Raw genomic sequence first — 15,480 nt, 5'->3', positions numbered from 1 at the left:
TTAAAAAAGTTTGAACCTGCCTGCCCAGCACCTGGCTGTCTAACACTTCATTTGCCAATTGTCCTGGTCATACGACCACTATCCCATTATAGATCTGTATTAACTGTGAATTGGGCTCCCAGATTACAGTTGCCTGCCTGGATGGCTGTCTGCCTGGATTTCTCAGCCTTCTGCAGCCCAGAATCTGTCACTGCGCTCTTCTCTTACTGGAGCTCTGATATTAGCTGCAGTATGACTGACACCAGGTCTTACCTATAATCTTTTCATCCAGGTATCTCTTCCTTAGAGTCTGTCTTATACTACAGGGAAGATGCAGTCCTGGATCATCTCTCCTCTCTATTGCCTCTCTCAAGGTTGCTTTGCTTAGAATATGATCCAGAGCTGACATAATCAAAAAGTTGAGTGCCTGTGATGATAGATGATAGGAGATATTCAGAAAGGCAAGTAAGATGCATTCATGTTCCCCAAGAAGGTAGGTAAGACAGAACAGTACATACTTCACACCATAGTACAACTGAAAATCTAAACAACTGTGTAGCCAGTTCATATGAGAATTCTGTTGAGTAGTTACTGATGTCTGCATTCTGTTTTCCGTATGTTGGTCGTGGATATCTATCCCCCATATATCAAAATCCCAAGTTAGGGCCTCAATCCTGGAGATAACGGACCCAAGGGAAATTATTGATATAAGAAAAGAAGAACAAAACGATGCCTAAATTTCCAAACTAGATTGTTGAGGGGCAATTAGATCATAGATTAATGTCATGTCAAGATGTCCAAACTGGAACTTGACAATTAGAATAGGAACAAGATGAAGTGCTGATGAGTCATCTGAATATGAATTAGTTTCTTAAATTGGCCCAGATCATGGTGATAATTGAGCACCAATTAACAGAAAGAGCGTATATCAAGATTTTGGCTCTTATTTTAGTTCATATTCTCCCTATCAGCAATAATCCAATATAAACTATGACAGATAAACAAGCAAACATAACAAGAATAAATCTCAGAGCTAATGCCCTCTTTAAGGCATTTGAAGAGTATTGAATGTGTGTTTTCTCTAAAGTTCTACGAGAGACCTAAATATAATAAACAATTTTTCTCTCATTTCTTCATGAGGCTAAGACGGATAAATGTAATCTCAGAGATGAAATCCTAGAACACTTTCATCGGTTTGTGTGTGTGCATGGCTGTGCAAAGAAGGTATCCATCTGCATCAATAACCAAGGAGTAGTGAAAAATGTTCCACTAATTTAGAATAGTACCTTATGTCAAAAAAGAAGAATTTGGGGGCTGGGGATTTAGCTCAGCGGTTCGGTGGCCTGCCTCACAAGCGCAAGGACCTGAGTTAGTTCGATCCCCGGTACCACAAAAAAATAAAAAAGAAGAATTTGGGAAGAAAGCATGAGTTTCATATGTCTTTCTAATGTACAACCTGATAATCTGCAGTCATGGAAATTTCTAACAAAATACATGGTGAAGTATAATTTGTTTGCATTTTGGAATAGCTCCGATTAATTTAATCCCATTTTTAAATGATGGTGCTGGAGATCAACAGCAGAGCATTGTGTATACTAGATAAATATTCATCCTCTGAGCTACACCCTGAGCCCCATCCCCAAATTTATTGCAAATTGAATCCTTGAGATTTGTAAAAAAGTTGAAAGTTGTGCAAAAATGGAAAAATATATACTTTCTGTTCTGGTGTTACGTACAGTTGGCAAGGGACACGATAATAAATTACCTCTGATCCCAGATGGAAAGTCCTAGCAAGGTACATCCCAAAAGAGAAATATATAGGAAGCAAATAGGATTTGAGCAAAACATACACACCCTGGAGAGAAAAGACAAACAATCCAGTCAAAAATAGTGCAAAGTCTTGAATAGACATTATTACTCCGAAGAATATACAAATGGCCGGTAAGCACGTGACATGATGCCCAGCATCATTAGTGATTAGCAAATCACTAATGAAATCCAAGTCAAACTAATGCACAATCACTAATGGCTATGATACATAGATGAGAGAGTAGCAAGTGTTAGAGCACAAGTAGAAAAACTATAAACCTCACTTGTTACTGAAGACAATGTCTCACGGTAGAGCGACTATGCAAATTCATTTTGTCAGTGGATTTTAAAAATATTAAATACTGAATTACTGTATGTCTGGGTAACTATTCTTAGGTGTATATGGCCAAGAAAATTGAACATGTTATACAAAAGCAGATGAATATTTCTAACAGCATTAGTCATGTTAGCCCAAATCTAGAAGCAACCTAAATGTACATTTGAGAAAACAAACAACATATAAGAATAATACAATATTATTTACCTATAAAAAGAATAAAGTATGGAAACAGCTGCCATGTGGTTATAACTTGAAAACACTATGAGAACTCAAAGAAGCCAAACACAATAGTAGCATAGTATGCAATTCTATTTATTTGAAATGTCCATAATAGTCAGATTCGGATACACAGATGGTATATTAATAGCAGCCAAGGATTAGAGAAAAATGAAAATGGGCAGTGAATTTTTAATGAGCTCGGGTTATCTTTCACAGTAATGAAAACATTCCGGAATTAAACATCAGTTCTATTTGCTGTTGTTGCTTAAACGAAAATGTCTCCCAAAAGTCTCATGTATTCAAGGCGTGGCTTTGGAAAGGTGATAGGGTTTTGTGTGTGCCACATTCATTGGAGGATTAATCCATGGATGAGTCCACCGCTGGACGTTCAGATAGGAGGTGGGACCTGGCTGGAAGAGGCAGTTGATAGAGCTGTGATCCGGAGGGATATATTCTTGTCCCTGGCTCTTTTCTTTTCTCTTTGCTTCTGGGCTACCATGAGACTAGCTATGCCCTTCCACCATGCTGTTTTTGTCTTAAAGCCTGCCTGCCATACATGGACTGAACCCTCTGAAACTGTGAGCCCAAATAAACCTCTCCTCCTTTCAAATGCGGATGTTGTGGGCTGGGGATTTAGCTCAGTGGTTCCGCTGCCTGCCTCGCAAGCACAAGGACCTGAGTTCAATCCCCGGTACCAAAAAAACAAAACAAAATAAAACTAAAATGTGGATGTTGGACATATTCCATTGACAGAAAAGTGGCTGATATGGTTGCACAATATTGAGAATTTCCTGAAAACTACTGAATTGTGTATGTACTTATGTTTGATAAATAGGAATTTTATGCTATGTATATTTTGTCTCAAATAAAAGAAAATTCTCTCACCCACAGACATACAAACCCATAGAATTAACAATATAACTACGCATTTCAAATGAAAGTTAAAGTAAAAAATATAAAATGTTTCAAAGGTTATTTAAAATTAGATTTTGGTGCTGAGAAATATTTTGTTATAGTTTAAATATCATTGAGCCTTGAGAAAAGTCAGGAAAAATTGTACTCCTTTCTAGTACACAATTACCCATAGCCCCTTCCAGAAAGGAAAACTAAACATCTATGTATTTCCCACATTTTGATTTCAATATTGCTTGTTCACTGTTATTTAAACTGACTAAATATTCAAATGACACGTTCTTCTTTGTTAACTATCATTTTTCTCTATTATGAGAATATCATAGACCTGAGTATATTTGATCAAAAATTACATTTGTATAAGAGTATTATTTAATAGACTGAGTGCATGTGTGTATACTAACATATGTATATGTTATTTTAATTCTGAATATGAATGATTTTTGTATTTTCTATTTTTATAGATTCTACAAAGAAATTAAAGGATGTTCTTGAAGAATTCCACGGTAATGGTGTGCTTGCAAAGTATAATCCTGAAGGGGTAAAATTTCTTTCTTCTTTGTATCAATTGAAAATATATGTTTGGGAGAATCTCTTCATGAAGAGTAATAAATAAATAAATAAACATATATATATATACATTTATATATATATATATGTGCAGAGTCATGAACATATGTATATGTGTATATTTATACACATTTACATGCATATATACACATACATGTATATATCTCACATTACCATAAACCATTTGCCACCAACACAAAGAAAATGAACTACATAACAAATAGCAATTCTGGAAGATATACTAAATGTAGTGCATGTTTCCATCCAAAATATTCTAAAGAATGAACACTACTATGGTGTTGTGCTTCTGTGCTTGAGAAAGTATGCATCATTGAAACACAGTGTTGGGATTCTTTATCTAGCAGTCAGAAAACAAGATTTTATAGAAAAGATAGAGAATATGCCTGGTTCGTGTTCTAAAATTTTAGCCCAAAAGGGGCATTGGTGTGGGGATTCAAAGTTAATCCTTTTGGGAATTTACTTCCTTCCACGAAGCAAGCATTCAAGATAGACATAGCTAATGTATCACTTTAAGGAGCTATTTTATGCCAAAAAAAAGAACAATTTCAGTCCCCTATTTATGTTTAACCTTTCTGCTAGTAAGCGTTTGAGTTCCTAAAATTTTATAAAACTTTTCATATCTTCTCAATTATTTTTGAGTTCCATGCCTAAAGGAGAACCTTTCTTTTCCTAGTTATTTTAAAAATAACTTTTCAGTTAATATTAGCTGAGAAATATTACATTTTGAATGTTTGATCTTTATGATTAGTTCATTGATGTCTTGATCAAGAGATGTTTCAGTTGGATGGAAAAAAATAAACCAATATCTGCAAAACATAATTTTATCTAAATGTATCAACTAGATAAGTTTCTCTACAGACTAAGTTGTGATGTCTTTTGGGTTATCATTTTGTTTTCACAAATTTAGAAGACTGTAGTTCTAGGTTATCTTTCAATATTACTTTGGGAGGATATATAGAACTTAATTATCCTCATTTCAGTTTAATCTCTAAATTCCAACCTCAGTGCATTCATATAATTTTAAATTTTCTATCTGTATTTCTCATACGTAGTTGTTTTGCATGTCACATTTTTATTCTAACCACATTTTTATCATATACTTACTCTCATTTTATAATTTTAATGTTTCATTTTTTAAAAATAAAGTAGATAGTTTTAGTATTGTAATCATGAGGGAAATTAAGGTAATTTAAAAGTTTTTTGTTTTGTTTTGTTTTGATTTGTTTTCGGTATCAGGGAATGAACTCAGGACCTTGCACCTACCAGGCAGGTGTTCCACCACTGAGCTAAATCCCTGGACCCATATTTTCTTATATACCAAGAACACTGGAAGTCTGGACAGCATTTCCCTCACAGTTTTGTTTTCCTGAGATGCTTTACAATGAGGGAAACAGTGTTGATAGATGATCTTGTAGAACTGAAAAATCTCAAAGGCCCAGCAAGCTGAGTGGGAAAAGTGCAGATGATCAATGCATAGAAAGATGTCATTAACAATCCCCCAAAATATGCATTCTCATCCAAATTGTACACAATAATAAAACTTACTCTTTCTCTCTGATGATAACTATTTGCTATAAATTCATTTGGAACATGATTTCATTTTTATTGTAGAATTTCTACCAGGATGATTTCTTATTTTAAGATCTCCCAAGAGTTAGTCTTGCAGACACCTGTTTTATGAAGATTATGAGTCAATGTATAGTGGATTTTCTGCAATATTTACTAAGCTCAATATTAGATACACATATGATATCATGTGTTTCAATAACGTAGTACCACCCCAAAAATGTACAGATCTGTTGGAATGTGTTATTACAATCATACAGTTGAAAAGAAAAATCCTAGATCTCATTATGACATGTGTTAGAATCAGTAATTCTAAGTTAAGGATGAAACCGTACTCTGGCCTGAATATTGTTAGGAATTACTTCTTCAGGAGAAAATTATAAAGCTTATATGACTCTTCAAAAACAAATATATATTTCATACACACCAAGAGGAAGTAATTAGGAATATTCAACATTGAAAATGAATGTGCTTAAGGTCTGAAGATCTTTTTGATATGTGACCTCATCACCTTTATTAAAATTACTCTAATGGTATCAAAAAATCTCTGTCCATTCACATGTGACATTGTCACTCATTACTGACTGATCAAGATTAGCTCAAAGTAGTTCAGTTAAGACAACTACTTATCAATGCTCTGTGGTACCAAAACTAATTGGAAAAATGATTAATCCTGCCAGACAAAACAATGAATAATTAAATCATATTTTTCTAATATAAATGCAATTGTTATCATCCATATGAAATATTTAAAAAGAGAATAAACTGAATATACTCAAATTATATCTCTCCTCTACAAAGTAAAGTTGCTTAAATGATAGATGCATTATTTTGCTTAGAGTCCGCCTGAATTAGTTAATTTTAAAGTTGTATTTAAAAAGTTAACTCAGGGCTGGGGATGTAGCTCAGTGGTGCTGCACCTGCCTGCTAAGCGCGAGGTCCTGAGTTTAATCCCAGTACCTAAATAAATAAATAAATAAATATGAAAAATTAATTCAAAGATGTGACCTGTTTGTCAGTTTTTAATAGAAAATAAGTAATATATACAGATGAGTCATTTATTTTTAATTTCTATCTTTCCAACATAGTAATTGTTAATTTGAACATATACATAAAAAAAATTATAAACATTGGCTTTAATGATTTTCTAAAAATAAAAACCTTAAAAGGCATTAAAATTGCAATTAAAACTGCAATTTTTTTAAATAAACGAACTGAAGGAAAATTAAAATGATGATATCACGATTAAGCTACGAGGTTCATGACAAATACTACAATCCAAAGCTAACTGCCTAGAATGGCGATGTTCCTTACTTTCCACCTCAGATCACAGAATGGGTGGGAAGATCCTGGGAGATATAGGAGGTAGAAGGGGAAAGGGAAGACACCGGCTGGACTTGCTTATGTAATGAGGGTGGCGTATTCTGGCACATTTAATTATTACTAATTACTGCCTGACAAGGTAAAAGATTCCTATTAGTTATCTCCTAATCTTGTATGAACAAGATGATGGTAAGGTTCTCATCACAGCTCGTCTGTAGTAGAGAACTAGTCTTACTCCTAGATTTTCAGTAAACACAGGGTATATAAATAACCTCATGAGAATCATGGAATTTGGTATATGAGAATCAGTTTAGCATCACACGCAATTTGTTGTCTTGGATTTTTAGACTCAATTCCAGATTATTCCATTGATTTCTGAAAATGGAATGCAAAGGGCAAATGCACGGAAAGACATATAAACAGTAAAGGCATTGAGAAAAGCTTGTTGATTTATGCTGATGGAGGAAACACGGGGAGGAAAGAATAAATATTCATAATCTTGTATACCTTTAGACACAATGCTATATTTTTATTTTTTTCTCTCTGGAAGGTTTTATTATCTTGTTTGTGTTATTCATTATATTTGTCTCATGTGAGTTGGAGCTGTTTGCTGATTATATTCAAAGATTGTTCTTGCCAGTGATTCCCAAATTTTGGTGTATATCACAATCCCTCGGGTGCTTATTAAATCACAGATTGTTGCCCCCTCCACCCCCCAGTTTGTGATTTGGTGTTTCCTGCGTGAGCTCAAGAATTTATATTTCTATCAATTTCCTGATTTGGTGCTCCTGTTACAAAGCAATACTTTGAGACCCATGGATCCAGGATATATTTTAAAATTAATTTGTAAGTTTGAACTTTTAGTGAAATTATCAGTGATAAGAGATGAGTATAAATTATCTTACATTAACACATGTATTCTTTCTCTCCTTGCATGCACAGAAACAAGACATTCTTAACCAAGTAAGACATTTTCTTTTCTTTTAAACTCTGTCTTTTCTTCCTTTATTCTGATATAAAACTATGATTTTATCATTCATATCACTAAGCTCTATTTCTTTACCAATAAGTTCATATAGTATGTTAGATACATAACTTTAATATTCATAAAGTTATAATTGCGGTAGGGTACAACTGAAATTTTTTCAAATCAATGTCTCAAATGGAAAAATTTATAACTTAATAGAATCAAAAAAGGGTCTAGAGTGTGGCCTTTGGTTTTGTAGACTCTGAAATTTAATTTTCTAATTTAGACCAGACATCTCAGACTCTGATAAATTAATTTATTTTATAAAAGTCATAATTTATTAATTTACATTGGGAGATTTAAAATTGCATTTAAATGCAATGTTAAGGTTTTGTTTTGTTTTGTTTTATCTACGATTTTATGTTAGATTCTGTGGGGCAAACATAATTGAAAAGCTATTGATTTTGCACTCACGGAAGAAGGGTAACCAGTTTGTTATTTCAGCCATTTTCTCCCAGTAAAGTCCATTTTGTAAACCATTTTTAACTTAGCAGTGCAGTGAAGTGCACAGAATTACATCACATTACTGAGTGCCGTAAATAGACATTTCTATCAACACCAGAATAGCTATATTAATTGACTTCACCAATTTAAGAATAGTTCTTACTAAAATTCAGTAGCTGTGTAGTCATAATATTGTTTCTCTTAGATAGTACTGTATAGGTACAAGCTACATCTCAAGCACTCCAATGGTTTCAATGACAACAAGCCCTTTGATTTCATTTCCATCATGAAAACATAATGGGTTGCTTCCAAATGATCTTGCTGGATTTAAATACAGGTCGTATTTACTACAGTTTTCCAGGATGATACACAAGCAAAACAAGGACTTGCTCACTGATGACGTTAACTAGCTTTCATTTCAGGGGATAACCCATTCCTGGCTTCTTTTCTGACATTTGTGAAATGTCAGAAATTATCTCCCTCCTATACAGACAATGTGGGCTTTGTGGCAGAGAAGGCAACTTCTCAGAGTAAATCCTTGTTTTAATATGTCTGCAGTCTCAGTCTTTAGCAATCAAACAGCATTTGTTGAACAGTGTTGGTCAGAAAATGCGCCTTTCTTCTGAAGATCTACATCCACACTTGAGGCTGGTGAAAAACTCACAGCCTCTCCTTTCTTGGGATCAGCAGGAAGAGGTGTATGCCCTGTTCCTTGCCCCAGCTCTGTCCCATATGTCCTTCTGTACTAGGCAGGTGATCAGTGCAGAGCACAGCAAACAAAGCAGAGGACAGCCAAAAGGGCAAGAGACGGAGCAGACAAATGCAGTCTTGCTGTATGTGTGTTCTTTATCAATATGATATGCGTGTGTGTTTTCTCTGCACCTTTCCTGTCAATAGATGCTCCTTCGGCTAATGTTGTGTTATTCCTCCATGCCCCAGGGTTTCTTTTATCTTTGCAGTCGGTGCCCTGTGCTGTACTTTCTGTTACCATCTATACACCTTACATTCAGATAAGTGAGTTACATTGGCTCCTTAAAAAATATCTAAAAATTCAGGACCTGTATGTGTGGTGTTACTGCCTAATTTTTCCTTTCAGTTTTGTTTAGTTGGTGTTGTTTTATGGTGCTGGGCTTTGAACATGCTGGGCAAGTCCTCTGCCACTGAGTTACATACCAGCCTCGATGTAGTACTTTACGTGTCTTCAATAAGGATACTGATGTTGATGTAAATATATCATACGCTATAATTAGCCTTCCAGAATAAAATTTAACATTTCCTACTAAATAAAGCGTAAGGAAAGCACAGTAAAGAAAATATGCTTTTAAGATTGGGAATGAATTGAGTTCAAGTCTCACTGTCTTTTACGTTCGTGGTCCTTGAACAAGTTTCTTGCCTCAGTATGCTCACTTGTGAAATGTGGACAGCATCAGCTGTGCTCAGTTGGGAGAGGTATAAATCCTAAATTGTATATAAAGTATTTAATTGTATGGGGCGCATACTAGTTTCATTCACGTTTAGATAGTGACCATGGTCACACTTTAATAACCAATTAGTTGCGTAAAACAGTCCTGAATCAAGTACCAGAGGTGAAAGTGAGGATATGGGAGATACATCCCTCACTGATCCTGTGTCATTAATATTCTCAGAACTTCAACTTATCATTGCGTTTATTCCATTTCCCACAGCTGTGTAGTTCCAGGACATTTAGCAAGATACAGAAGTTACATGTTAATCAGCATTTGTGTCTCTTCACTGTTCCCACCAATCGTCTCAATGGCTTTCCTTTTCTTATCAAACCTGAAATTAGGACAGAAGTCTGCAAACATACCGTAGCCAGACAAGAAAGTAAAGTGTCTGCTACAATTCTCTGTTACTAACCTGATACTGACCATATATTAATCATTCTTGGAACATACAGCGTCTTTCCTTTCTATATATGAATTTAACTTTTATGCCTTAGTACTCACAGAATTGCTTTAACAAAGAATTTAATCAGGTCCCGCAATTGGAAAGGGCATTTGTATAGATATGTATTTGATTAATTAGCCACATTATAGCTTAATTTTAAACAAATCAACTTGACTAGCTCCCTTCAGGCTTTTAACAATCACACTGAGGATCAAACTTCAATGTTTACAAAGATCCACTATCTTACGTTCATGAAAACATTTAGAACGCGAGAATGGGCCATCTGCTAAATCTTTCCACTTTGAGAGCTTAGATGAATGATTTCACTGCATCAAATGGGCAAATGAAAGCTGTCAAAACTGACCTATTTCTACTCTAACCTGCTGTCATAATTATGTGGAAATAAAGTGTAGGTGGATATTTACAGTATATAAAATACATTACACCAATTGTATCTCATTACTTTCATTACAAATAAGTTTAAAAACAAGCTTAAATAGATTTGGAAAATGAATTGATCATCTCTGTAGTTTAAAAATAAGAGCTAATTTTAAATGTAGATTTTAGGGAATATATAAATTTTTACCCCTTTCATTTCTTCAATAGCATTTACTAAACAAGAATTTAAAATCAAGCCAGAGGGAAAAAGTGGTGTTGGTTTCTGCAGGTGACACTCTTGCTACTTATCATGACACATAGAACTCAGGATAAGCCGCCACACTGAGAATTCATTACTAGGGTTTTTTTTTTTTAATTTGTATTTTTAACAACACCAGGAAACTACTTTCTTGAATCAAAGCATAATGAAAGATTCTTGAGCTAAATTAATACTTTGCTGGGTAGGCTTATAATTATTAACAATTGTAATTTGCTTCAATAATAGAGGAACTTACAATTAATATTTTTAAGATGATCAAGTTAAATTTTATTTTAGAACAATACCTCCAAAGGTAATGAGTGAGGACAGGATACCAGTCACGAAGCAGTATAATCAAGAGAAGACAATAAGGATGCCAGTGGGGGTTATAATGAAGGCTACAGGCAGCTTTAGATTGCATTTATATTCAAAAATAATAGACTGCACTGAATGTCAAAGAGCACAAAAAGAGTTACAGATGTTTTTTAAATGGGGCAACTGAACATTCTTGTCTTTAATTTTCATTTTTATTCTGTTTGTATGTGTGTTTTGTCGAACTAATAGTCTTGACAGTCAGAGTAACTTAAAAAGCATGGCATAGTGTCTTGTACTATATGTGGATATTGAAAAGTGCGTCTATAATATTTTTCACTGATTACTTATAGCATAATGCATGTGGTAGCTAGAAATGGTTAGGTTCTCATTGTTCATTAGGAGCAATTTACAGGACAATTTAACGAACTCTTCTGAGTCAAGATTTACTTACAAATAGGAATAATAATGGCATCTACTTAGTGGACAATTAAAAGATCACAGATACATAACATACTTAGCATACTAACAAACTTCATTTCTTGAAGTGTAGAAAAATTTAGTGTTTCCCTTATGCAAGTAACACTTTAATAAAAACTTCTAGTATCTTCCACTTAAGGAAAGTAGAGCAGATCACTGAAGAATAAAAGGAAAGAGCAGTGGCCTCAAGAAGGAGTTGTGATGAAACCTCAGTGAGACATGGGCATAGAGAGAGAGAAGCACTTAGAGCAGAGAGAAAGTATTGATTTGCATTCCAAGTGCAGCTGCGCTTGCACGTCTAGTATATCCGAGATACTACAGCTGATTTGGTGGGGGAAACAAAATGGTCCAGATGATCGGTACCATCAACATCAGACTACTAAGTACACTTAGTAACCTGATGACAGAATGCTGCAACTCAATTCTCCAAATATTATAAATCCCCTTATCTCCTTGTAAAATCTTAGCTCCTCTCTCTTTTAGATTGGAGAGAATATTTTTTTGCATTCGTTCTGCTTTTCAACTCGATGTCCCAGTGCTAAATAACCACGGTAGCTTCAAAAGAACAGAATTTATAAAATAGCATGTATTTGAAACCCTTGACCATGGAGTTCTTCTCTGCTTTGTTACTTTTGTTTTGTTCTGGTAACATCAAATATACAGTTACAACCTGTTGTACTTTAAAATAATAACATTTGAGTTTTATGACATGTAAGTCTATGTGTGTGTGTGTGTGTGTGTGTGTGTGTGTGTGTGTGTTTAGAACTGTGTTCATTATTTCTTAAAAATTCTTATCCCATCTGAATCATTTTTGATCACCTACAAAGAGATAACTGTGTAAAACTGTACTAGTTTTTCCTTCGTACTGTCCATATTTCACAAACACAATGAACATCTACAATGTAAGAGACACAGTGTTAAACACCGTGTCATGCAAAGTAGTATTTACTTTCTGTTCTAGCAGGAAACAGGAATTTCACATGCAAAGCTGCCTAGACCCATATCTGTTATCAAGGGTACTCCTTTTGGGAAATGCTGTCTAAAAGTAAACATGCACATGGGGAATAGTTAAAGTCTGAAATCATTCCTTGGAATTATATATGCAAGGGTGTTCATGACATCTTCAGAGGATTTCACTCTTCAAGGAAAATGTAAATGTTTATTTAAGTGTATGTTTCAGGAATATTCAAACCCTCACTGTTGACCACGTTGACAAGATGATGTCACATTAGATTAAAAGGAATTCCAGCTCACATGCACAAGTTATTTGAGTAAAAACCCTTGATTACAAAGTATAATCAATCACCATAAAAATATTTTGCTTAGATTTTTTCCATTGCATTGCTTGCATGTTATAATTAGTGAAATAATTTGGAGTTTCATTTATTGCCACGTATAATACTTTACTAAAAAAGGTCTTTCCTAATTTTCTTTCTACTGAGTCTTAATAAATGCTAGTCTTAGGCAGAATTAATTATAGGCATTTCACAGTCTTGTGCATTATATGCTACAGAGAGAATCAAACATGCTTCATTTACTAAAACTAATTTAAAAATTGAAAGTGTTGAGATTTAAAAAAAAACTCTTTACATTTTTTTCTATAAATAAATTTGCTAAATGACCGACAATTTTAGGCGACTATTGCAGAACTCTGTATTTGGGTGTAATTAGCATTAATTTCAGTCTAAGCATAAGATATGAAAGAAATTTTTTTCTGAGTGTTTTCATATGGATAATGTATGTTTGAAATCTCAGAAAATTAGCTTTGTTACATATTTAACATATTTTCCTGGGCTCAGTGATATTTGTGTCAGTGTTCGGACTAATGTAACTAATTAATGTAATAAATTAGAGAGTAAAATTGAAAAAAAAAGGGTGAAAGAAAACTTCTGACTAATTTAAATCATTACCTACTTCATTTCACCAAAGTTATTTTTCTAGTAGTTAACATGGTATCTTAACCAACACTTGTTGAGAGGTGGATAAAAGTCAGTGCTTGGTTTGTGGTTTCATTTAGTTAACGTATAATAGTTCAGTGATACGTGTCAATTAATTAATAAGTGAACTTTAACGCAAAAATAGTTTACTAAAAAATGTAAAAACAACATGAACCTTATTTTGTCTTTTATAAAACAGTGTTACATGATCCTGTTGAAAATGAGTCAGATCACGAGATTCCTGCTAATCCCCCTCCACTGATTGTTTCTCCCACTCCGAGGTGTAACTCTTCTTAGATAATATGATATCATACATGTTCTGCCCCAACCCATACAGCTCTAAAGTCTCAGTGGCATTTTCTCCGAACCCTCCTTCCTGTTCAGTCTCCCTGTTCTTTCAGGGATCCTATAAAGATTTATCTGAAACCATCACCTTTATACCTCAGGGCATTTGCACTAGCTGTTTTGTTTTCCCAGAATGTTCTTTCTCTGTGATCATTTTTAAAATGTGTTCTCTCATCCCTTTTACATTTTTACTGCGAATATTATCTCATTTTCTTATAATCAGATTTTAAATTGAATGCATATCCCTCCCAGTATGTATTGCCCTACTTCATTTATTCTCTTATACTTAATTGTGTCTGACCTGGTAAATAGAATACCTTTTTTTTTCGGTTCCTTTATTCCCTTCATTAGAAGATTAGCTCCTTGATGGAAAGATTTTTGTGTCTATTTCAATCACATCTTTAGTGTAACACCTAGAAAAGATCGGGTACAGAGTGGGTGCGCAACAACCTTTTGTGATCTGTGAGAAAATCTCCAGTCCAAACTGATGAAAGAAATTAATGATTAAGCAACAACATTTATTTTCATTTATTTTAAATCTACTATGATGAATGGATGAATACTAGTGTTGCATCCTTAGTATCATAAGGAATTTAAAAGAGAGGACCCAGATGGTCCAATATAATAATGAAAATCATGCAGAAATGTGTTTTGGATTTGTGCCATTTTGGCAACAATATCTGAGCAGCTCTCCCATTTGGTATTCTTTTCAGATTTGCTATGCCATCGCCCTAAATAGGTGGCGCTGCTCCTTAAGGAAAAAAAAAAGTAAAGAGAGCCTTTAAAATTGTAGCCATTTTATGCATGTGTGTTTGAGCTTACAGCCAATTCAACTTTTAAATACTCAATTCAATTGTAACTCGGGGCTTGGGGTTTAGCTCACTGGTTCTACCACTTGACTCGCAAGGGCAAGGACCCGAGTTCAATCCATGGCACCAAAAAAAAAAAAAAACAAAATCAATTATATCTCACCCATTTTTTCATCAATATTTCCGTCGATACGTATGTATGTGATTTCATTCTTCTTGAAGTCCATCCATCTTCAAAAGCCACTTTTTTGGATAGCAGCAAAAACTGACCCATAATTTCGGAAAATTTCGATTGAGTCATGAGCTCAAAAAATGTATAAATCGAGGACGTGATCTGTTTATCACAACTATTCAATCATATGTTGAACTTAGAATTTTAGGAAGTTTTTGATACCCTTTTACAAATGAGAAAAAAAGGGAGTTAGAAAATTCAAGAAAAAGATTTGCTCCCAAGTTCACAGTGAAGAAGTTGGGGCAAAAAGTTTATACTGTCAGTAACACTGTAGCAGTAAATAATATGGCATCATCTAGGAAGCATTTGAGAACGAAGAAAATCCTTATTTATTTATCATATCTGGGATAGGATTGTATGTAAGAGTAAGATACCCCTTTTTATATTCTTGCTTTCTGAGCACAGTGATTCATCAATGTGGCCTGACGTAGAGCAGTTACAGCAAAGTATCTAAGACAAAGTGTGAAGTTGTGATTTAGGAAGATGCAGCGAATTTTAGCTCTTTGGATCCATACGAATGAAGTGCTTCCTTTTATTAACTTCTTTTTTTATTCTACATATATTACATATTATGTGCTCGAGTTGATGTTCAGTGCTTGTCCCAACTTAG

General features: G+C 34.2%; 1 protein-coding gene across 12 annotated transcripts in view; it reads left to right on the top strand.

Annotated features, from left to right (window-relative positions):
• Dgkb (diacylglycerol kinase beta) overlaps positions 1-15,480 on the top strand; it is a 609,362-nt gene that overhangs the window by 124,013 nt on the left and 469,869 nt on the right. For 7 of the 12 annotated variants that reach the window (XM_010643347.3, XM_010643349.2, XM_019210539.2 and 4 more), the window contains 2 exons: positions 3,724-3,800; positions 7,682-7,702. In XM_010643347.3, the coding sequence (XP_010641649.1) occupies positions 3,724-3,800; positions 7,682-7,702 (98 nt within the window). The remainder of the gene's footprint in view (positions 1-3,723; positions 3,801-7,681; positions 7,703-15,480) is intronic. The other 5 variants (XM_033757026.1, XM_010643348.3, XM_019210540.2 and 2 more) reach the window with 2 other exon arrangements.

This window comes from Fukomys damarensis, unplaced genomic scaffold, assembly GCF_012274545.1.
Source record: "Fukomys damarensis isolate Sample0158 unplaced genomic scaffold, DMR_v1.0_HiC HiC_scaffold_4, whole genome shotgun sequence".
NCBI lineage: Eukaryota > Metazoa > Chordata > Mammalia > Rodentia > Bathyergidae > Fukomys > Fukomys damarensis.
The sequence above is the reverse complement of the archived record's forward strand: the minus strand, read 5'-3'. Positions and strand labels throughout refer to the sequence as shown.